This window comes from Mytilus trossulus, chromosome 9 (genome assembly GCF_036588685.1).
Source record: "Mytilus trossulus isolate FHL-02 chromosome 9, PNRI_Mtr1.1.1.hap1, whole genome shotgun sequence".
Lineage (NCBI taxonomy): Eukaryota > Metazoa > Mollusca > Bivalvia > Mytilida > Mytilidae > Mytilus > Mytilus trossulus.
In genome coordinates this window covers 16,408,291-16,432,735 of record NC_086381.1, presented here as the reverse complement: position 1 = coordinate 16,432,735, position 24,445 = coordinate 16,408,291, and the positions used below count along the sequence as shown (strand labels likewise).

At 32.5% G+C, this 24,445-nt stretch overlaps 1 protein-coding gene across 1 annotated transcript in view; it reads right to left on the bottom strand.

Annotated features, from left to right (window-relative positions):
• Positions 1–1,423: 1,423 nt before the first annotated feature.
• LOC134684329 (uncharacterized) overlaps positions 1,424–24,445 on the bottom strand; it is a 108,007-nt gene continuing 84,985 nt past the window's right edge. Inside the window, exons 90-116 of the mRNA XM_063543618.1 lie at positions 21,811–21,987; positions 20,931–21,186; positions 20,365–20,531; positions 19,745–19,918; positions 18,184–18,396; positions 17,821–17,863; positions 17,491–17,651; positions 16,895–17,062; positions 16,282–16,491; positions 15,942–15,984; positions 15,071–15,234; positions 14,180–14,353; positions 13,632–13,844; positions 13,251–13,293; positions 12,454–12,617; positions 12,036–12,200; positions 10,969–11,178; positions 10,468–10,510; positions 7,910–8,082; positions 7,327–7,500; positions 5,253–5,462; positions 4,641–4,844; positions 3,919–4,089; positions 3,173–3,391; positions 2,491–2,533; positions 1,693–1,856; positions 1,424–1,557 (exon numbers count right to left, since the gene is read on the bottom strand). Of these exons, the coding sequence (XP_063399688.1) occupies positions 1,424–1,557; positions 1,693–1,856; positions 2,491–2,533; positions 3,173–3,391; positions 3,919–4,089; positions 4,641–4,844; positions 5,253–5,462; positions 7,327–7,500; positions 7,910–8,082; positions 10,468–10,510; positions 10,969–11,178; positions 12,036–12,200; positions 12,454–12,617; positions 13,251–13,293; positions 13,632–13,844; positions 14,180–14,353; positions 15,071–15,234; positions 15,942–15,984; positions 16,282–16,491; positions 16,895–17,062; positions 17,491–17,651; positions 17,821–17,863; positions 18,184–18,396; positions 19,745–19,918; positions 20,365–20,531; positions 20,931–21,186; positions 21,811–21,987 (4,280 nt within the window). The remainder of the gene's footprint in view (positions 1,558–1,692; positions 1,857–2,490; positions 2,534–3,172; positions 3,392–3,918; positions 4,090–4,640; positions 4,845–5,252; positions 5,463–7,326; positions 7,501–7,909; positions 8,083–10,467; positions 10,511–10,968; positions 11,179–12,035; positions 12,201–12,453; positions 12,618–13,250; positions 13,294–13,631; positions 13,845–14,179; positions 14,354–15,070; positions 15,235–15,941; positions 15,985–16,281; positions 16,492–16,894; positions 17,063–17,490; positions 17,652–17,820; positions 17,864–18,183; positions 18,397–19,744; positions 19,919–20,364; positions 20,532–20,930; positions 21,187–21,810; positions 21,988–24,445) is intronic.

The following is a 24,445-nucleotide window of genomic DNA, read 5'->3' as shown; positions in this document are numbered from 1 at the left end:
GTACATTATCTAGTATAACATAGTTCTGTTTTTACTTACTGGCCACACTGAACCCTGTATCCCAGTCACATTGTAGGACTGGTAACAGTACATTATCTAGTATAACATAGTTCTGTTTTTACTTACTGGCCACACTGAACCCTGTATCCCAGTCACATTGTAGGACTGGTAACAGTACATTGTCTAGTATAACATAGTTCTGTTTTTACTTACTGGCCACACTGAACCCTGTATCCCAGTCACATTGTAGAACTGGTAACAGTACATTGTCTAGTACAACATAGTTCTGTTTTTACTTACTGGCCACACTGAACCCTGTATCCCAGTCACATTGTAGAACTGGTAACAGTACATTGTCTAGTATAACATAGTTCTGTTTTTACTTACTGGCCACACTGAACCCTGTATCCCAGTCACATTGTAGAACTGGTAACAGTACATTGTCTAGTACAACATAGTTCTGTTTTTACTTACTGGCCACACTGAACCCTGTATCCCAGTCATATTGTAGAACTGGTAACAGTACATTGTCTAGTATAACATAGTTCTGTTTTTACTTACTGGCCACACTGAACCCTGTATCCCAGTCACATTGTAGGACTGGTAACAGTACATTGTCTAGTACAACATAGTTCTGTTTTTACTTACTGGCCACACTGAACCCTGTATCCCAGTCACATTGTAGAACTGGTAACAGTACATTGTCTAGTATAACATAGTTCTGTTTTTACTTACTGGCCACACTGAACCCTGTATCCCAGTCATATTGTAGAACTGGTAACAGTACATTGTCTAGTATAACATAGTTCTGTTTTTACTTACTGGCCACACTGAACCCTGTATCCCAGTCACATTGTAGGACTGGTAACAGTACATTGTCTAGTACAACATAGTTCTGTTTTTACTTACTGGCCACACTGAACCCTGTATCCCAGTCATATTGTAGAACTGGTAACAGTACATTGTCTAGTATAACATAGTTCTGTTTTTACTTACTGGCCACACTGAACCCTGTATCCCAGTCACATTGTAGGACTGGTAACAGTACATTATCTAGTATAACATAGTTCTGTTTTTACTTACTGGCCACACTGAACCCTGTATCCCAGTCACATTGTAGGACTGGTAACAGTACATTGTCTAGTATAACATAGTTCTGTTTTTACTTACTGGCCACACTGAACCCTGTATCCCAGTCACATTGTAGAACTGGCAACAGTACATTGTCTAGTATAACATAGTTCTTTTTTTACTTACTGGCCACACTGAACCCTGTATCCCAGTCACATTGTAGGACTGGTAACAGTACATTGTCTAGTATAACATAGTTCTTTTTTTACTTACTGGCCACACTGAACCCTGTATCCCAGTCACATTGTAGGACTGGTAACAGTACATTGTCTAGTATAACATAGTTCTTTTTTTACTTACTGGCCACACTGAACCCTGTATCCCAGTCACATTGTAGAACTGGTAATAGTACATTGTCTAGTATAACATAGTTCTGTTTATACTTACTAGCCACACTAAATCCTGTATCCCAGTCACATTGTAGGACTGGTAACAGTACATTATCTAGTATAACATAGTTCTGTTTTTACTAACTGGCCACACTGAACCCTGTCTCCCAGTCACATTGTAGGACTGGTAACAGTACATTGTCTAGTATAACATAGTTCTGTTTTTACTTACTGGCCACACTGAACCCTGTATCCCAGTCACATTGTAGAACTGGTAACAGTACATTGTCAAGTATAACATAGTTCTGTTCACAAGATTCCTGACTCTCTGTACAAACTGATACATTCATGGACATCATGTAAGAATGCTCTTCACTAAACTTCTCTATGGCATACCTAAAGAAAAGTCACAGTATTGTTTACCCTTTTGTTTGTTATAAAGACAATCTGCATGTACACATAGTTAAGAAACAATAATGGTTTCATTGAATATTGAATAAAATCCCTTTTGATCAACAACAATTCAGTAATCAGATTTTTGTTGTATTAATCTGCCTACTACTGTTGACTTCAGTCCTGCAAATCAAATTTTGTGTGACAGAGATATGAATACCATCATTTCAATTTTTGAATCAATATATATCTACTGTCATACAAGTGACAGGTTTAGCTAGCTATTAAACCAGGTTCAATCCACCATTTTATACATAAGACAATACCTGTACAAAGTCAGGAATATGACAGTTGTTATCCATTCCTTTGATGTGTTTGAGCTTTTGATTTTGTCATTTGTTTAGGGAATTTCTGTTTTGAAGTTTCCCTGGAGTTCAGTAATTTTGTTATTTTTTTTTTTAATACAAATATCAAATTTTAAAATATGATGGCACAAATACTAGTTAACATTAGCTTCCTTGAATCAGCATTCATTTAACAGGCACATTGCATGTTCAACATGTCACGATTTGTTTTGTAGGTTTTTTTTCAACTAAAAACTTGATTTTTCTTATCACATTAAAAGACTAATACTCACGAGACAGTTACTACTCCTGCTATAGAAAAATGGCTCAACTTTCCTGCAATATAAGTTACTTCATAATAAAATTTTAAGTTATCTAATTGTAATTTTTTTTTTCAATTCTTAAGAACTGGTATCATGTATTGTATTTTAATTTGCAAATATTGAGGCAAAACAGAATGTGTCCCCAGTATATGGATGCCCCATCCGCACTATCACTTTCTATGTTCAGTTGACCGTGAAAATTGGGTAAAATCTCTAATTTGGCATTTAAATTAGAAAGATCATATCATAAAGAATATATGTGTACTAAGTTTTAAGTTGTCTGGACTTTATCAAACTTCATTAAAAACTACCTTGACCAAAAACTTTAACCTGAAGCGGGACAGACGGATGAATGGATGGATGAACCAAAGGATGCAGACCAGAAAACATAATGACCCTAAATGGGGCATACACTTAAAAATATTGATTGAAACAAGATCCAAAGAATCTGTGCCATGGGAGCTAACTTTAAGAATATTTGTAATTCAGGGGGAGATAATTAAACTGGAATATCAACCTTTCTTTATATTTGATGGTAAAATTCCCTCAAAAATAAGTAAACAAATAATATGAGGGTTCAAATATTTATTTCTATGTCTTGAAAAATGGATTTCAGTAACAGTCTTATAACACCATCTACAAAAAGACTCACCAAATTCATACTTGGCCAAAGATATATTGTGGATGTAATTATCTATTCCAACACTGACCACAAACTGACATGGGTCCACTATTACTCTTGTCTGGAAGTCTCTGTCTAAATTCTTAGCATGTAGACAACACTCCATGCCGGTACAAAGGGAGGTAATCTGACAGGGGATTTTAACATCCAGTGTAGACGTCCATGATACAGATGTATTCAGAGGACAGGCTGAAATTCATTTGTAATCATATAATTATGGCTGAATTCTAAAATGTCTATTACAATTAAAATATGAAGCTTAAAAATTCTTTGGGAAATGATGTATTACTACATAGATGTTATCATCATTTAAATCCCTAGAAAAATACATGAAGATCTACGAAAAAATGTGACATAATCCTGAATTTAATTACTTTTCTTATTAGTTTTATTGTAATTTGTCTAAGGTAAGTTTAGACAATTGTGTTGGACAAGAAAACATATGAGACCAACTGTATGAATATTTTAACTTAAATCAGATTCATCTATCCCCATAATACCCACATCTTAGATCAGAATAGTCATAATATTTGAACAATAAAGGTAAAACCCGCCAAAACCTTTCTTGTATGTAAATGTCCATAGCTGATTAAAAATACAATGATTTACAGAACAATGCAATAGTATGGTTCAAAAATCCAAAGATGTGTTAAATTGGAAATTCAATAAAACACAACCAGAGGAATTACAATAATCGAATAAAATATAAATCCTACCATCAGTCCAGACAGTCTGGTTAAACATGGCCGTATTCTTCCCACATTCCTCCTGCTGTAGATATGGTGAGATTCCAAGTTTCTCAAACAATAATGATTTGCCATAATCAGGTAAAGGAGCATAAGGATTCATGCCATTGTGTGATGCTTTCCAGTTTCTTAGTGAAAAGTCTGAAATTAAAACATGAATAAAAGTAACATTTTACAAAATTTGGGCATTCAACGCACTTTAATTAAACATTTGATCTAAAATTGTATTATAATTATTGGGGTTAAAGTAACTTAATTTGTTACACACCTAAATATAAATATACAGTTTGTATACTTACTTACTATTATTGGGTTTAAAATATCATCCAGATTAATTGCTCTGCTTGAAAAAAATTGAGGCAACTATTTTTTTGCCCCATCGACATTTCACCATAAAAATTGTTTGCTCAATCTACAACTTGAGTTAAGTATCAATTGAAAACTTATATTTCCTGCACATCGTGTGAAAAATGTAACATAGTTTATCCATGTCTAGGGAAGAACTCAAATTGATTAAACATTTTGTGAGTTATTTATTTCAATATTAATATAATTCATGATTTTAACTACCCCGTACTAAGATTATGAGCACATTAGACAATTGGCAAACTTACAACATCACTGAACATTAGTCTTCAGAAAATATTCTCCACTCCAAAATTCTATTCAAATTTCTTACAAATAAAACTTACTAGCAATATAGTAACTGTTGTCCATAACACACAAGTCTTTAGGTAATCTGGTTTTGTTCAGAACTATAGTTGTATTACAAGGTTGACCATCTTCAAAACATTCACTCATATTGAGGCTTACAACATACAATCTCTCCCCTGGTAAATCATCTATAGTGAAGGACAGATGGAACACACCAACTAACCATAAATCTTCTTTCTGGCCTAAAAATTCAATATAAACAATGTCAGGAATAAATATCAGTAATTGTATGACATACATGTAGGACATCACGTGCCACATGTGAAGCAGGATCTGCTTACCTTCTAAGAGCACATGAAATCATCCCCAGTTTTTGATGGGGTTAAAGTTGCTCAGTCTTAAGTTTTCTATTTTGTGTTTTGTGTACTATTAATCTGTCTATTGGTCTTTTTACTATTTTAACCAAAGCGGTGTCTGTTTATTTTCAACATATGAGTTTGAATGTCCTTCTGAAATCTTTTACACCTCTTGACATCTTAGACAATAGAAATTGCTGTGACATAGTCCAAGCTGTGCTGACAAGACACCTTTAAAATTAACTACAATCAATCAATCAGATTTTTATAAATAACATTTTATGTAATACCTACCCCATTTGTAGTTAGTGAGGGAGATGTTTCTTCGGAACTTCTCTATGCCTACTATCAACTCATATGAACAAGGATCAATGTGAAGGTAAAATCCAAAGGACCTTGGAATGAAATCCACATCGACACAACACTCGATACTGGTACAGTCATCCATCAGGTGACAGGAAGTAGGATCAGGAATGCTGGGCAATGAGACTGATTTGATGCAGGCTGAAAAAAGATTTAAAAAAAATCAATTTATACATTAATTTACCTTACATCCAAATAATATAATTCTGTCACATTTCATCTACAATACTCTGTTAACACTTTTAATTTTTACGCTTTTTGATACATGTTTGTATATCATTGTATATGGGATTCTAATATGACGTCCTCATTACGCTTTGTTAACAAAGCCGTGTTCTAATGAGCACAAAAAATATGTTTGACACATGCGCACAGTCTACTGTTTATATTAACGTTATTTCGATCGTTATCCTTTTAAATATTTACATTTAAACAGCTAACATAAACTTTTATTATATATTTTTATCAAACAACATATATTTGCCCTGCTCGTAGGTTTTAAAATGATCAAATATGAAATGTAATATATAGACTCCTCGGGGAGGACACGGGAACAGCCAAACATTCTTACAGTATTTTCGTATGCTTCGACCTATAAATAAATGGTATTTGTCATATTAGAATCGAAATAATTCCTTCATGTCATGCTCTATGCTCATTTTAACATGGGTAGGCATTATATTTGACCACATTTTACACCTCGCTAACGCTCAGTGTAAAATATCGACAAATATAATGCCTACCCATGTTAAAATGAGCATAGAGCATGAAATGAAGGAATTATTTCTTAAGTAATGCCCAATGTAGGTAATCCTAGAAACATTTGACGATGTACTGTAAATTCAGAAATTATTGCATAACATATATTATTGCAATTTTTGAACTAGAGGCTCTAAAGAGCCTGTGTCGCTCACCTTGGTCTATGTGCATATTAAACAAAGGACACAAATGGTTTCATGACAAAATTGTATTTTGGTGATGGTGATGTGTTTGAAGTTCTTACTTTACTGAACGTTCTTGCTTCTTACAATTATATCTATAATGAACCTTGCCCATTAGTAACAGAGAAAAATATTTGGTAAAAATTTACATAAATTTACCGAATTAATGAAAATTGTTAAAAATTTGGATTAATTTGGCTCAGTAGTTTCAGAGGAGAAGATTTTTGTAAAAGATTACTTAGATTTATGAAAAATGGTTAAAATTGACTATAAAGGGCAATTACTCCTAAAGGGGTCAACTGACCATTTCGGTCATGTTGACTTATTTGTAAATCTAACTTTGCTGAACATTATTACTGTTTACAGTTTATCTCTATCTATAATAATATTCAAAATAATAACCAAAAACAGCAAAATTTCCTCAAAATTACCAATTCAGGGGCAGCAACCCAACAACAGGTTAACCGATTCATCTGAAAATTTCAGGGCAGATAGATCTTGACCTGATCAACATTTTTACCCCATGTCAGATTTCCTCTTAATGCTTTGGTTTTTGAGTTATAAGCCAAAAACTGCATTTTACCCCTATGTTCTATTTTTAGCCGTGGCGGCCATCTCGGTTGGATGACCGGGTCACGCTACACATTTTTTAAACTAGATACCCCAATGATGATTGTGGCCAAGTTTGGTTTGATTTGGCCCAGTAGTTTCAGAAGAGAAGATTTTTGTAAAAGCTAACGCCGGACGCCGGACGCCGGACGCCAAGTGATGAGAAAAGCTCACTTGGCCCTTTGGGCCAGGTGAGCTAAAAATGGATAAAAATGCGAGATTAATTATTGCGAAGTCAGGAAAATCTGCTTACAGATGTATGAATCAGATATAAGAATGAGAGTTCTTTTTATTGCAATACTCACATAGTCGCATTATTTGCATTAATAAAAACCTTGCAATAATTTCTGTAGCAGTATCATTTTTCCTTTTATTACACAACACTTTTTAGAAGCAGACTTTGAGACCTATCAGAGAACCTATCAGCCCTCAGCATGTCCTCTGTGAATACTTACCTTTATTCCATCCATTAGTACTTGGTGTATATGTGTTTTCACTGCGTCTACACTGTTGAGTGTTGAGATATGAAGAGATAGTTAAGTCATTGAGTAAGTACGATATCATCCAGTCCTCTAACTTGGCTCCTGGTGCTAGGCCGTATTCATTGTACCAGTTGGATAAGGAGAACCCTGTTAAGTTATAAATTACAAGATTGACAGCATACTTACTGAAAATATTTTTAACTCTGCAGATAAGTTTTTGCTGCCAAAAATAAAATGGGTAAAATTTGTTCAAATATTTTATAAAGTATTTTCAATTTAGGTTCTGTATTTTAAATTATAGTTAATCATAAATCTATCAAAGGTGCTTCCTTTTTGTTATTAAATTATATATATTTTTTTAAATATCAGTCAAGTCCACTTATTGATTCATGATACTAAACAAAACTAGACATTACCAATTGACCTTGTCATTTTTTTGTTTTTAAAACTATTTGTTTTTATTTATCAGGAAAATCCATCTTAATATCAGTCCACCAAATATGCAAGTGACATTTTTTGTTTCTTTTAATTCTCCACATGACTTGGACGTAATTACCTGATGGTATAGAATGACTTGACCAATCACAATGTTGTTTAGGTAGTTTGGTATTCTTTAACACTGTAAATTTTTTATCGCTGTCACACTGTGGAATGTTAGTCTCGTAGCAGAACATCACCTCTATATTAACCAGGTACATTCTCTCTGTCTGTAAGTCCTCTATATTGTACCTATTAACAAAGAAACGAAAGGTCATATGTGAAACATATTTCCTAAACTCAACTCTCAGTAAGTTGTTCCACATTTTTGTCTCTCTTAAAACTGAATTTAAAGCTGCATAAAAAAGTATGGCAACATTTGCTCAAACATAAAGTTCAAGATTTTTTTTTAAAGTCAAAAAGCTAAAAAATGGAGGGAGAGTTTAGATCTAAGAAAACAAACCTAGAAGAAACTAGAGGCTCTAAAGAGCCTGTGTCGCTCACCTTGGTATATGTGAATTAAACAAAGGAAGCAGAGAGTTCATGACAAAACTGTGTTTAGGTGATTGTGATGTATTTGTACATCTTACTTTACTGAACATTCTTGCTGCTTACAATTATCTCTATCTATAATGAACTTGTCCGTGTAGTTTCAGTGGAAAATGTTAGTAAAAATTTACAAATTTTATGAAAATTGTTAAAAATTGATTATAAAGGACAATAACTTCTTAGGGGGTCAATTGACCATTTTGGTCATTTGACTTTTTTTGAGTCTTAAATTGCTGTACATTATTGCTGTTTACAGTTTATCTCTATCTATAATAATATTAGATAATAACCCAAAACAGCAAAATTTCCTTAAAATTACCAATTTAGGGGCAGCAACCTAACAACGACTTGTCCGATTCATCTAAAAATTTCAGGGCAGATAGACCAGATAAACAATTTTACCCCTTGTCAGATTTGCTCTAAATGCTTTGGTTTTTGAGTTATAAGCCAAAAACTGCATTTTACCCCTATGTTCTATTTTTAGCTGTAGTGGCCATCTTGGTTGGTTTGCCCAGTCACAAAACACAATTTTTAAACTAGATAGCCTAATAATGATTCTGGCTATGTTTGGTAAAATTTGGCCAAGTAGTTTCAGAAAAGATTTTTGTAAAAGTAAACAAAGATTTACGAAAAATGGTTAAAAATTGACTATAAAGGGCAATAACTCCTAAAGGGGTCAACTGACCATTTTGGTCCTGTTGACTTATTTGTAAATCTTACTTAGCTGAACATTTTTGCTGTTTAAAGTTTATCTCTATCCATAATTATATTCAAGATAATATCCAAAAACAGCAAAATTTCCTTAAAATTACCAATTCAGGGGCAGCAACCCAACAACGGGTTGTCCCATTCATCTTAAAATTTCTGGGCAGATAGATCTTGACCAGATAAACAATTTTACCCCCTTGTCAGATTTGCTCTAAATGCTTTGGTTTTTGAGAAATAACCAAAAACTGCATTTAACCTCCATGTTCTATTTTTAGCCGTGGTGGCCATCTTGGATGATTGGCCGGGTAAAAAAACATCAATGATAATTGTGGCCAAGTTTGGATTAATTTGGCCTGGTAGTTTCAGAGGAGAAGATTTTTGTAAAAGATCATGGAGATTTACGAAAAATGGTTAAAAATTGACTATAAAGGGCAATAACTCCTAAAGGGGTCAACTTTTTGTAAATCTTACTTTGCTGAACATTATTGCTGTTTACAGTTTATCTCCATCTATAATAATATTCAAGATAATAACCAAAAACAGTAAAATTTCCTTAAAATTACCAATTTAGGGGCAGCAACCCAACAATGGAATGTCTAATTCATCTGAAAATTTCAGGGCAGATAGATCTTGACCTGATAAACAATTTTACCTCATGTCAGATTTGCTCTGAATGCTTTGGTTTTTGAGTTATAAGCCAAAAACAACATTTTACCCCTATGTTCTATTTTTAGCCATGGAGGCCATCTTGGTTGGTTGGCCGGTTCAAAAACACAATTTTTAAACTAGATACATCAATGATGATTCTGGCCAAGTTTGGTTTTATTTGGCCCAGTAGTTTTAGGAGAAGATTTTTGTAAAAGTTAATGACGACGGACAACGACAGACGACGGATGCTAAGTGATGAGAAAAGCTCACTTGGCCTTTTAGGCCAGGTGAGCTAAAAATAGGGAAACTTATAATTTTTCATATATCTTCTTTTATTTAAGACTATTAATTAGCTACAGATTTCTGAAAAGTACATTTTTTAATTAATGTTATTCATAGAGAAATGTATGATGAAAGAATGCTAAAGAAGATTTTTCAAATACCTATAGGTTAATTTTTTATCTTTTTTTTTTTTTTTATCTTTTGATAGATCTACCATTAAAATGTGAAATATATGCCTTCAATGAACAGTTAAGATAAAAATTAAATAGTACAACCTTAGACTCTTTAATATAATGTTAACTCTTATATATAATATAATTTATTTTCCTTAGACATTCAACCAAGATTCCATCCTAAACAACAAAATTTTTCACTGATCATAAAATAAGATAATATTTAAAAAGTCCTTAATTCATATATCACTCATAACCTCACCAAAAATACACTTACCTTATTCTGACAATGCCTTGCATGCTGAAATAATTATCTTCACCTGAAAACAATCAAAACCATGTAAATTAAATGAATTATAAAATTGCCCCTTAAGGTAGTAACAATTTTTACAAAGTTCCTTCCCTGAATACCATGTTTGTATTTATAGTAACAGCCCTTAGTAACTATGACAATCTCTTTTTTTTTCTCTCTTTTTTTGAGGCTTTTCTACAGAGCTTGATGCATCCAAATCGGATGATATATCTTCAAGTTGACTGTTACCTTGAGAGCTAACATACTAAATAGTATGACAACAGTAGTATCCCAATTCAAAAGGAATCTTGTCTTGAATAAAGCAGAATTCAAATTCCTTTTACAATAATGAAATTGAGAATGGAAATATGTCAAAGAGACAACAACCCTGACTAAAGTGCAGATAACCTGTTTTACCCAGAATAGATTCAAAAGATGTCAACTGAATTTACCCTGAAAATTGACTTGAACCAGCTATCAGCTTACCCCATTTAAAGTCTGTCAAGGTTCTGTTATACACAGTCTTTTCTATTCCAATACTGAGTCTGTTCTCACAGGGATCCAGTTGGAACATTACTTCAAATGTTTGTTGTAAGAAATGGTTATAACTACAACAAGTCAGACCTGTGCAGACATCAGAGATGTGACAGGCTAACTCTGGTTTCAAGGTTGGCAAGGTCAGGTTCATAGAACAATCTGAAAGTAATTAAAATAGAATACAGTACTTTTGATTATAATGCCAAAAGGTTTATCTTCTGTGTTATTGTTATTCACTGAACCAAATACTTAAGAAAATTTGAAAAACAAAACATTCCAGCAAAAATCATTGAAAAAACAGAGCATCTTAGTCTAATATTTATTAAACTTTTTAAAAACATTACAATTCAGCCAAAGAGCTCCAACACTATTATCATAAGGGACAACTACCTGTACTGACCATATCCTTACCTTGTGACCATACATTATTATAAGGGACAACTACCTGTACTGACCATATCCTTACCTTGTGACCATCAGTTATTATAAGGGACAACTACCTGTACTGACCATATCCTTACCTTGTGACCATCCGTTATTATAAGGGACAACTACCTGTACTGACCATATCCTTACCCTGTGACCATCCATTATTATAAGGGACAACTACCTGTACTGACCATATCCTTACCTTGTGACCATCCGTTATTATAAGGGACAACTACCTGTACTGACCATATCCTTACCTTGTGACCATCCATTATTATAAGGGACAACTACCTGTACTGACCATATCCTTACCTTGTGACCATCTATTATTATAAGGGACAACTACCTGTACTGACCATATCCTTACCTTGTGACCATCCATTATTATAAGGGACAACTACCTGTACTGACCATATCCTTACCTTGTGACCATCCGTTATTATAAGGGACAACTACCTGTACTGACCATATCCTTACCTTGTGACCATCCATTATTATAAGGGACCACTACCTGTACTGACCATATCCTTACCTTGTGACCATCCATTATTATAATGGACAACTACCTGTACTGACCATATCCTTACCTTGTGACCATCCGTTATTATAAGGTTGAACACCCCTGTCACATTTGTTATCCAGGAAGTAAGCAGCCAGGTTTGTTTCTTCATACAACTGATACAGCATGAACTTTGGTAGGGCATCTGTAGGCTTAAAACCTCTATGTGATAACCAACTATACAGGGAAAATCCTGGAAAATTACAAAAAAAAATAAACGCCGAGAAATATTTCTAATTAATCCTACTCAATCTAGACTATTTTACTCATGATATCATGAAAAGTTGTAATATTATAGAAAGGTTCAAAAGATTTAAGAGCATCTTGCTTATGCATTTAGCTACTACATTATTTGGTAAATTTAACAATTTATGGGATCTAAAGTTTTCATTTAGCTTGTGTTTAAAAAATTGAGAATTAATTTCAAGAAAACCAATTTTTATTACCATTGATGAAATAATCTGACTTCCATTGACAAGCTTGTTTAGGTAATAAATGATTCTCAAAGATGACCACATGAGACTCCACAGCACCGCTGGCTTCAAAACTGGTGGTCAGGTTCATGTTGATAAGGTACTTCTTCTCTTCATACAAGTTGTCAATGGAAAATCTGTTAGAAAAAAAAATGTCAGGATAAAGTTTTTCAGTATTCAGCATTTTTCAGGCAGGCATTTTTTGTCAAATGGGAAAAAGTTCAATAGTATCCAAAATATTCATAATCTGTCAGTATCTTTTTGTTACCAAAACTCAGTTAATTAAACCATTTGAAAATTCCAATCACTTTGAAACGTTGAAACCAATATACAACTAAAAAGTGGAAATACATGACAATTAATGCAACAGCACATCCGGTTTCTAAAAAATCACCTCCTTAATATAAAACAAGCCAAAGATAAAAACTAGCACACAAAACTGCAAATATTTCTGAGTGTACCCTAGTATATAGGCCTGGAGAAAATAGCCAGATACATTCTTGCAATAAGGCAGATTGGCACACATCACAAATATTTCTTCTGAAACAAACCATCAGTATCCCCACAATATGACTGCAGATATATTTTCTTAATTTGCAAGGAAAATAAATGTATGTCTTGGGTCCTACTACATTTACTTCAGACCAAAGGCTGATAATGAATGACTGCTTAATGTCTTTTGACTCAGAAAAGATCATTTTTGTAAGTAAAAAGAAAGAAATTTGTTTTAAAACTGTTACTTAGATAAGGATAAAGAAATACACACTTACTCTATCAGCATAACTCCATACAAGTCAAAATATTCCTGTTTACCTAAAAGAAGGATAACACAAATTAAAGATGACACAAACATAGCAATAAAGGGACATAACAATTTCCTTAAATTTCATTTAGATTATCTTTTTTGCAATTTTTCAAACTTCTAATATGTCTTAAATGCTGAATCTTCCTATTGTTATGGATGGATTAACAAATTATTAATTATTTTTAGAAAAAATATGTATTTCTCAGTTTAAAATATTTTTTTTCTAACATGTTGACACATCTTATGCTTTAATTTTCTGCTCTATGGTTGCTGTCTCAATCATGTATACCTCATCATCTCTTTATACTCACATGAACACAATATTAGAAGGCTTAAAATTATTTACCCCACTTGTAATCAAATAAGGTCAGTTCAAAGGTTAACTTCTCTATCCTGACTGTCAACATGAAGTCACATGGATCTATCTTGACCTCTGCCTCCATGGAGGTACTGAGTAGTCCTATATCCATACAACACTGGACATCAGTACAGGTTTGGTCGATATAACAGTTTATATTGAATGGTAGAGCCTTCAACTCAGACATGTGGGTACTACATTCTGTAATATAGTGTGGTAATTTGTATCAAATCTGTGTTTTCAGGCATGATAATCGTCACAATTTATTTCATACCTTTCAATTAAAAAAAATATGAGTCTGTTAGGTGTCAAAAGTTCAATAGACTCACTGATATGACAAAAGCAAATTAGTAAAGAACCAAATGAAATACTTGTTAAAATATGAAAAAAATCGATCAACTCTAGGTTCTGCGCTGAAGTAATTTTTAGTCACCTTTGTCCTTTAAAGCTACATATTTTAGATAATACTGAAAAAGCTCCCAAATATTGTTATCCATTAAAATGAGATAAAAAGTAATTAGTAATTAGAGATTTACCTGTTCTCCACCCATTAAGAGGTGGACTGTACGGAGAGTTATATCTCTGACAAGCTTTGTCACTGAGGTATGGAGCTATACCTAACGTCTCCTTCAGTTTAGAGATCTCTATTGGAGATAATGCACTGGTAAGGTCAATACCATGCTCCTTTCTCCACTCTGACACTGAAAACTCTGTCAAAAATGTGAAATAATGGTCAAATTTAATTGGGCTTAAAACCATGATTTCTGATCTTACAAGTACCAACATTTTAGTTCTATACAACTTATGAATGGTTCAAAAAGTTTGTTAATTGCCATTATTCAACATATGTTTTACTTGAAATTAAGGGTTATTATTTTAAAGCCCTATTACTTGGACTGTTTTTACATACTAGATATTATAATTTTTTACAAGCCAAAAGGATTAGGACCTAAATCCAATTTTCACCTTTTACTGACTTTTCTAAAAGGAAGGCAAGTTTCATTATAATAAATAAAGACCTACAACAATACTATTCAATTTTTTTGCCTTATCATCACTGAGATGTAAATTACAATAGATTTATAGTAATAACTGGTTTCATATTCAGTATTCAAGGCTGATCTAAATAATTACAGCACATTTCAGTCAGTATGTAGCTAATGGTAATATCTTTGGTTAGCTTGCTTGTTAGCTGAACCGTGAAGTCATTGTTAGGCAAGGTAAACTTCCCTCCTTTTAAAGTAGCTTAGTCCTACAGAGAGATAGATTTTTTATCTGTTGGGCTAGTCTACTATTAAAGCAGGGAAGTTTACCTTACCTAACAATGACTTCACGGTTCAGCTAACAAGCAAGCTAACCAAAGATATTACCATTAGCTACATACTGAATGAAATGTGCTGTAAACAGCAAGTGTTCTTGACTCTTACTTGGATTAACAAATCCAGTCTGCCAATCACAAGGTTTCTTTGTAAGTTTAGTATTAGAGAATATTGCTTGTGTAAACATGCATGGTTCTGATGATTCAAAACACAAACTGATGTTCAACTCTATCATATATTGGTGATCACTCTCTAAGTCATAGATAGCATAGCTGAAAAAATGTAAAATTAATACCAGATAGTTAAAATTTAGCTCCAAATTCATATATTGATATCTATCATATTGCCCTATGTTTATTTCAATTGTTTTCTGAATGTGGAGATCACTATTTCTACCACAGGTTTTTCAGATTCTTTGCAAGCTAAATAAAATATTAATGTATCTCCAGTGACAAATGTTTCAGATCAATAAAAATTCATTTGAAGACAATGAAGTACATCTATAACAATACGGGGTTCCTCTCATAAATTTACAAATAAAATTGATCATAAGTTTTGATCTATCTTATATGATGAGTGTTTTTACTCTTTATGTTTTTTCAATAAAGAGAAGATTGTTGAAAATAGGATTTATTTAGATTTTGAAAGATCATGAGAGATCACAATTTATGATTATAACTGCATACATGCAGCTATTTTTCAGTAGTTGTTGTTTGTTGATGTGGTTTATAACTGTTTCCTGTTTCCTCGTTATTTTTATGTAGATTAAACTCTTGGTTTTCCTGTTCAAATAGTTTTACACTTGTCATTTTGGGGGCACTTTATATCTTGCTGTTGGGCCAAGGCTCTGTGTTGAAGGCCTGTACATTGACTTATAATGGTTAACTTTTACAAATTGTGACTTGGATGGGGAGTTGTCTCATTCATACCACATCTTCTTATATCTAACTATTCATTTTAGAAAGATAAATTTACTAACTCTAGACGGAAGACTTTATCCATGTACAGTTTGTGAGCAGTGGCTGTAAAATAAAGAAGGTAAAACAAGATTAATAACCTATACTTTGTGCAAGGTTTCAAAATATATTTACTTTGATAAAATGATATATATGTGGGATACTGGTAGTTTTTTTTCTAACAAATAATCCCTAAATATTTCTTTTAATAGATTGATTGTTGGTTGCTTAACGTCCAGTGGCAATTCCTTTGAATTGATAATTGGGCAAAACTGAATGTCAAATATCCTTTAAATTAAAGCTTTGCTTACAACTCTATAATATTACTATCTTGAATCTATTTAAAATGGACAGAAAACTTACCCCAGTCAAAGTCATACAGGGATACATTAAACATGAGGTTTTCTATTCCAATGGTCAGTCTCTGATCACAGGGGTCAAGAGTTAGGACAGTGTTGATAGAATGACCTATAATCTCAACATCTAAGCAACAGTCCACAGCAGTACAAGATGACAATAGTCTACAAGACATTCCATTCTGAAGGGATGGTATAACTGTTGTTACGGGACATTCTGTCAGAAAAGGAAAAGCATATTAATGTTAGACAAGATAAAACAGGTAAAACTGCAAGCTTCTGGTCACTGTTAATACCCCTGCTGCTATTGGATAATTTCAATAGTGTAAAAATATGTAGGTTTTTCAGTAAACAGCAAGTTGTTGAGTGATGAATCTGAAAACACATCACACGGTATAGCTGACATATAAAAACCTTGAAACCAAATTCAGAAATCTTTATGATGTAGTTTCAGATAAAGATGCTACAAACGATTTTATTTGGAAGGACTGACTTTTTTTAAAGCAGAGGTATAATAAAATGAGTTCTAATATAAGTTAAAAAATTTCAAGGATACATTTTCTCACAAATTCATTGATACTATTATTATAACACAAATGACTGTAGCATGACTAGCTTACCATTCTTCCATCCCTGTACAGCAGGTGTATAGTCAGTTCTGTTACATGGTGTTCCTTTTAGATAACCAGCCACACCCAAGTCTTTTACCAGCTGTAGAATAGCATACTCAGGCAGGGTGTTCCCAGGAACAAAATGTCTCTCTGTCATCCAGCTTTTCAATGAAAAACCTTTAAAACAAAATTTCTGTTATTCAGCCTACTAAAATCATATTGGACAACATTAAAATATGCTTTCAGCTACCCAATGTTTTCATTCTACATTGAAAATAAATCAAAGTTACTTTGATGCAATAATATCAAATGAAAATTTGGAAAAAAGAAAATGAGATTGATATACACTAGATATTATTTTCTCCTATATTTTGGTAAATAACAAGCATTTATTGCTGTTTTTCATCCTTATCAGTTGTTTATATGTCAACAACAACTAGCTTACAACAAGTTTAGAGAATACTGAATCTTTTAATTTGCATCCATACCTATAATATTACTGAAATGAGTTATAACCAATTCATTAGACAATGCCATGCAATACAAAAGAAGTAAATCAATGATTTCTATCTAATTTGACCTGTATAACAATAAATGCCACCGACCTGGTATATTATAGTCTCTGTTCCAGTCACACTTAGGTTTAGGCATTCTAACATTCTCTGCTATGGTCCTGTTTATCACACAATAGTTAGGTTCTAGGCATACACTTAGATTGACTGACAGCAGAAATTCATTACTACTCTGTAACTCATCTATGATATAACTGGAAATAAAATTAGAAAATATTCATAAATGCAAATTGAGCAAAGAAACAAAACTATACCTTTTAAATAATCAATCTTTATTTTGTTTAAAAACTCATGAAAATATAAATATAAAGTGATTTAGCTATAAAATTATATACAAAATTATGAAATGTATAATTCACTCACTCAATTTTTAGTACTCCATTCATGTAAAATTCTCTTTTCTCTCCTGTAAAAAGAATAAGTATTTGGTAAACAGGAAGTTGGATGAAAAAATCTTATTCAGTAAACTTGAGTTATTTGGTATTTCGGTCAATAGTTGTTCCACAGACGATCATATAATCAATTTTTTCTATTCTTTTATATAACTGTGAAAGTATCAACAACTCTATCTTTTAAAAATCTGGGATATCTATCAAACAAAATTTTTAAATGTTGGTATTTCAATGACCATTTTGTTCATTCTATCTACATGCTAAAACTAGATTCACTTTCAAAATACAGAACATTGTTCTAGGTGTAACTAAGCAGTAAATAATATATTTTTACCAAATTTATAACCAATCAGTGAATGGTTATGAGTCAGCTTCTCTATTCCAACACTCAGAACAAAACTACAGGCATCTAGTTTTATGGAATATTCAAATGACCTGTCTAGTAAGGACATTTCTACACAACATCTGACAGCTGTACAGGTGTCCTTTACTATACAGGTTGTCTCTGTCTCTTTTAGGTAAGGAACAGATATTGGTGTTTTACATTCTGAAAAACATATCCATTATATACTATACTAGTGTATAATATAAATAAAATTAAGATTGGAAATGGGGAATGTGTCAAAGAGGCAACAACCTGACCATAGAAAAAACAACAGCAGAAGGTCACCAACAGGTCTTCAATGTAGCCCTTAAACAAATATATACTAGTTCAGTGATAATGAACGCCATACTAATTTCCAAATTGTACACAAGAAACTAAAATTAAAATAATAAGACTAACAAAGGCCAGAGGCTCCTGACTTGGGACAGGCACAAAAATGCGGCGGGGTTAAACATGTTTATGAGATCTCAACCCTCCCCCTATACATCTAGCCAATGTAGAAAAGTAAATGCATAAATATTTATAGTATAACTAATCGCCGTATTTGAATATCAAAAATAAGACAACGCGTGACCAGACGACGCATGGATTAAACGAGTGCGCAGCACGAGTTTAATCCATAGCGGCTTTCGGTCACAAGTTGTTTTATTTTTGATATTCAAATACGGCGATTAGTTATACTTTTTATTACATTGTCAAATGTCTTTTTTTTATGAAATTAATGTAGAAAATGTAAGGAACTATATATTTTTCCTACGCATTCCCAATTTGTTTTGATCCGACGTTATCAACGTCTTGACAACGCCTATTGTTGTATGACGTCAGAGAGTGAAATAAACACGTTTATTTCACATGTGAAATTATCGGTTTTATCTAACTGGGAAATCAATGTAATTCATTGCAACCAATGTAATAAGAATGCATATTTATTGAATATGACATATTCTGTGAATAGCAAAGGACAAGATTTTGGTAAATCAATGAATGATGATAAAAAGAAAACAGCTTCTGCTACTATTTCTAAGTTAATATAATATTATTTTTTTAACTTTCAATAGCTTTTCAAATTCTAAAACTAATATAAGTAGTAAATTCTTTTAAAATTACATTTGTATCTAATTTGTGTACAATCAATACAGTTTAATTATTATATTTATTGTGACTTTTACATGCTAATATATTACGAAATAGACACAACATGCACAACTCCTTAATCACTAAAATATTTGATAAAAGAAAATCCTATAAACCTTAACATGTTAGGAACTTGTGGGAGGTAGAGGGTGACACATATTTTGCCAGCTTATATTTCATCTTTGCCTGCTGAAATGGTTTTATAAATAATAGTTTTTATGAATAAATAAAAATCTACTGTTTAAGACATCTTTGGTAACTTTTTCTTTCATTATTCCATTCACATGTCAAATCATTAGTACTCTTAAGGAAGACACAATCTCAAGTTTATAAGACCATCTTATTAATAAGACTTGAAAACTGAGAACAATTTTACCTTTCATCCATCCATCAAAGTTTGGTCCCCATGGAGCTACCTGTCTATTACAAGATGTGTCATGGAGGTATGGAGAGAGGTCTAAATATTCCATCATCTGGGATACTCTATACTTTGGTATAGATTTGGTTCCTTTCAAGTCCCTTTCAGTTAACCATCTCGACAGGGAAAATCCTAAAATATTTCAAGAAATCACTAGATAAGGTAACAGAAGACATGATTCATCTAAGTGTTTTATCAAAAATCATAAAACATTGTAATATTGTAAATAGTAAAGAGCTGATAATTATCACTGGTGGTCAACATTTCATCATAGTTTACATCAATGTTTTGTACATGAAGTAAAGCTGTATTATTTTCAATTTTGTTTAATGTAATCTTCCAACTCAAAATTTTGGAAAATAAATTGTTCACACGTCAAATGATTTATACAATGGTCTTAGCTCTTAAAACCTTAGTAATAATAAAATGTAGTCTCTCCCCTAAAATTTATACAAAGAATATATATATATTTTTTTGAATATATGCTTGGTTTATTGCCTTAAACAACCTTCCTTTAAAAAAATATACAGGTACCAAGAAATAAGACTCATTTAATATTCAAGACAGCCATAATGTACCTCCTATATTGAATCCATGTGTAAAGTTGCACTGCATCTTTGGTATCAAAGAATTTCTAAGTATAACAGCTGATTCTATATCACAAAGTCCTTTAGATTCAAAACATACACTGATGTTCATGTTGACAATATACAGGTTTTCTTCATTTAAATCATCTACTGTTAATCTGTAAAATATTTTACATAGACATTTAATCATGTTTATGTCAGACAAACTACATGCATGCAGACAAAAAAACATTTTTATACCTAACAGTAAAAAAGAATTTTTATCAAAATGTATTAGATAATTGCATCAGGGTGACCTTTTTCAATGGTTTTTTTTGTGTTGTGAAAGAGATATCTATCCTTAAACATAATTTTGATATATCATATTGAATTTATGATACATTATGGTCGCATGTTAAAAGTCCAGTGGCAAATATTTCATGCATATTAGGAAAGGGACAAATTCATCAAGTAGGATGTTTCTAAAAACTAGAAAAGGAAAAAAATAACACATTTTAACAAAACATATTTATATATAGAGGTTATTCCACAGCCTTTGTTTTAAATGATAGACTTACTTGAATCTAACTACTCCATATAAAGCCACATCAATAACTGATCCCCAGGTATAATCCATTAGACTGGTATTGAATTTCATCCTCTCTATACCAACTGTCATTCCTAGATAACATGGATCTATATCCACAGTGGTGTGGACAGATCGTCCTAATAGTTCTACATCCACACAACAATCCACTCCAGTACATGTATCTGGTAAACTGCATGATATTTCTGATGGCAGTGTTGGCAGAGTGTCTTCTAGGGCTAGGCAGGCTAAAATATAAGCACATGAATCAATAATTTTTATCCTTAAGGTTATGTAAGTTAAAGATTAATGTCTTATTATTGTGCCATCTTCATCATAATTAGGACCTTCATTTTAGCTAACATTCCATTTACAAAGTTTTTTTTCTTCTACTATATGTAAAATGTAGAATATTTAGAAGTTTATAATCTTCTTTGCTTTTCAGATCATTTATCAATTTTAAAAAAAATATTATGTAAGAGTATAAATTATATACATACAGACCTGCCAAATATTCCAATTAATGGGGAATATCCCCCATGAGGGATGTTGAGCTTAATTTTGAAATTCTTTATTTCATAAACTAAACACACCAAAAACAAGCATTCAAATGAGTTAAAAGGGTATCTAAGCATACATACCCATTTAAACATATAGTAATAGATTTAGAACACTTCTGACAAAAACATATAAACAAAAGTTCCTCATATGTTTAAAGTCCCCCATGGAGATTTCGAAAAGTTGGCAGGTATTTAGATATTAAAACAAATCGGTCAGACTTATAAACAAGATTGTCTGGAATGTACTGACTATCTAGAATGTACTGACTACATACAATGTACTGACTATATACAATGTAAATAGTGCCTTACCAATGTTCCATCCGTTTGCCTCGGTAGGCTGATAGGGAAGCAATGTTCTGTTACATTCACTGGTTTCATAATATCTAACAATCCTTAGCTCCTCTAGGAGGTCTGTCAGTAGGTTACCGGTCAGTGTTGTCACGGGCCTGTATCCAGTGTTAGTATACCATTGAGTCAATGAGAAATCTGAAATAATATTATGTTATGCCATAAAACACAAATGGAAATGAATACATAATACCTTCATCAGAAATTAATTTTATTTTAGTATGCTAAAAGAGAAGCAAAAGATACCTTAGGGACATTCAAATATAAAAGTAGGAAATAAACTGACTATGCCATGGCTAAAAAAGAAAAAATACACAGAGAAAATTGAAGACTGAGCAACACAAACTCTACCCGAAACCGGGGATTAATGATTGTAAATGCAGTTCAAGGTTCCCTAATTTCCAATTGTTCGTTATCGTTATGTTTTATCAACAGGCAAAATATTGTTCCATTCAAAGACTTGTTAACTTAACTCTAAAAGTAATTAAAAAAAAACTAAAAATTATCATAGAGAAAATATATAAGTAAAATGACATTATTTGTTAGGTAAAGTTGCTGGTGCGCTCTTACAGACAGCCTTGGTGGCAAGTTTCTTTCTTGGAGCTTTTCCTCCAGTGGATTTACGGGTGGACTGCTTTGTACGAGCAATAGCCATATTTTTTCTGTGAAAATCTATGATAACACAACAGAATGCTTTAAAATTTCGAACGTAGTGTATTTGTGCTAGCCGCAATGTTTGCAAACACGACACTTATTGGCCTTTCGGGGTAATAAAAGGAAGTTATTTGTTAGGAAAAGTTTAGGTACTTAGTTTCTAACATTCACTGGGGTTAAGCTGATGACCGTAACTGCATTCACGGTCATCCCAAGATGTCGGATGAAAAATTAGGTCAGTTTTTTTATTGTCTGTTAAGGTGTTTCTACATCATTTTCTTTACAAAGCATACTTTGATACGATGTAAATTTATAAAAGATTCACACAGAAGTCACAAATCTCTACCGAGGAACGTGTATAAAACGGGAATTTGGATTTGAAAAATTCGCTAGGATGACCGTAAATCGTAATCGAGATGACCGTAACAGGATTAGCGATTCATAACAAGGCTGACCGTAATTGGTTAAAAGATGACCGTAAATTATTAAGGATGACCGTAACTTTTAAAGGATGACCGTCAATTCTAAGAAATATTCATATTTGTATTCATAACTGTTTGTCGAGTTTGTCTCAATAGAGGTTCGTTTAGCGGTTATAAATATGTTTTATCAATTTCTTTTCAACTATTTGCTGTATGTAGAGTTTATGACAATGATAGTAAATTGCATATTTCTCGTAAATAATTAAATATTTAAGGAATGACTGTAATATTTTTTCTGTCTATGAAGAAAAAACATAAAAAATTTGGTGCACACTGAATAACGCGCGTAGCGGGTTATTTAACAGTGTGCATCACATTTTTTTATGTTATTTCGAATAGACAGAAAAAGTATTACAGTCATTTCTTTTAATTCAATTCTAAATTCCATTTTAAACCATAGAAAACCATGAAAAAACGTTTATGACGTCACGGTCACATGACTAAATTATGTATATGGGCTCATTACAAAATAACGTCAGCCAATCAGAAGACGCGTTACATCCAAAATTAAATTATTTATTGATAACAACGTTAAAATTTGAATACAAATCAAATATTTTATTTTTCCAATCAGGGTCCCAAAGCGGGCATTTATACAATTACCAATAATGAAAGTATATGCAACAAACATTTGAAAATTATATAACGTGGCAGATATTATAATAGACAAATGACAATACATTTGTTCATCTGTGTAGGAGACACCAATTCAATGGACGGTGCTGTAGGATATACTGTTGATTGCGATAGGCAATAACAGCAATCCTCCTCGTGTCAGAAGCAGATGAACAAAAATAAAAAGAGAAACTGAATCCTGTCACTTAAAAAATATTTGTTATGCCCCACCTACGATAGTAGAGGGGCATTATGTTTTTCAGGTCTGTGCCTCCGTTCGTTCATCCGTTCGTTCGTCGGTTCGTCCGTTCGTTCGTCCCGCTCCAGGTTTAAGTTTTTGGTCGAGGTAGTTTTTGATGAAGCTGAAGTCCAATCAATTTGAAACTTAGAACACTTGTTGCTTATGATATGATCTTTCTAATTTTAAAGCCAAATTAGACTTTTGACCCCAATTTCACGGTCCACTGAACATAGAAAATGAAAGTGGGAGTTTCAGGTTAAAGTTTTTGGTCAAGGTAGTTTTTGATGAAGTTGAAGCCCTAACAACTTGAAACTTAGTACACATGTTCCATATGGTATGATCTTTCTAATTTTAATGCCAAATTAGATTTTTTACCAAATTTCACGGTCCATTGAACATGGAAAATGATAGTGCGAGTGGGGCATCCATGTACTTAGGACACAGTCTTGTTTTAAATAACAACAATAACTAATTTTGCGAAACATGGAATATAAATCTGCTATTTGCAGTGTTTAACCAAGAATATACACAACTCTTTTCATACAGTTGAGTTCTCACAAGACAGCAGCCGTAGCAATTTCTCTTGGGAATTTAAGTTAATGAA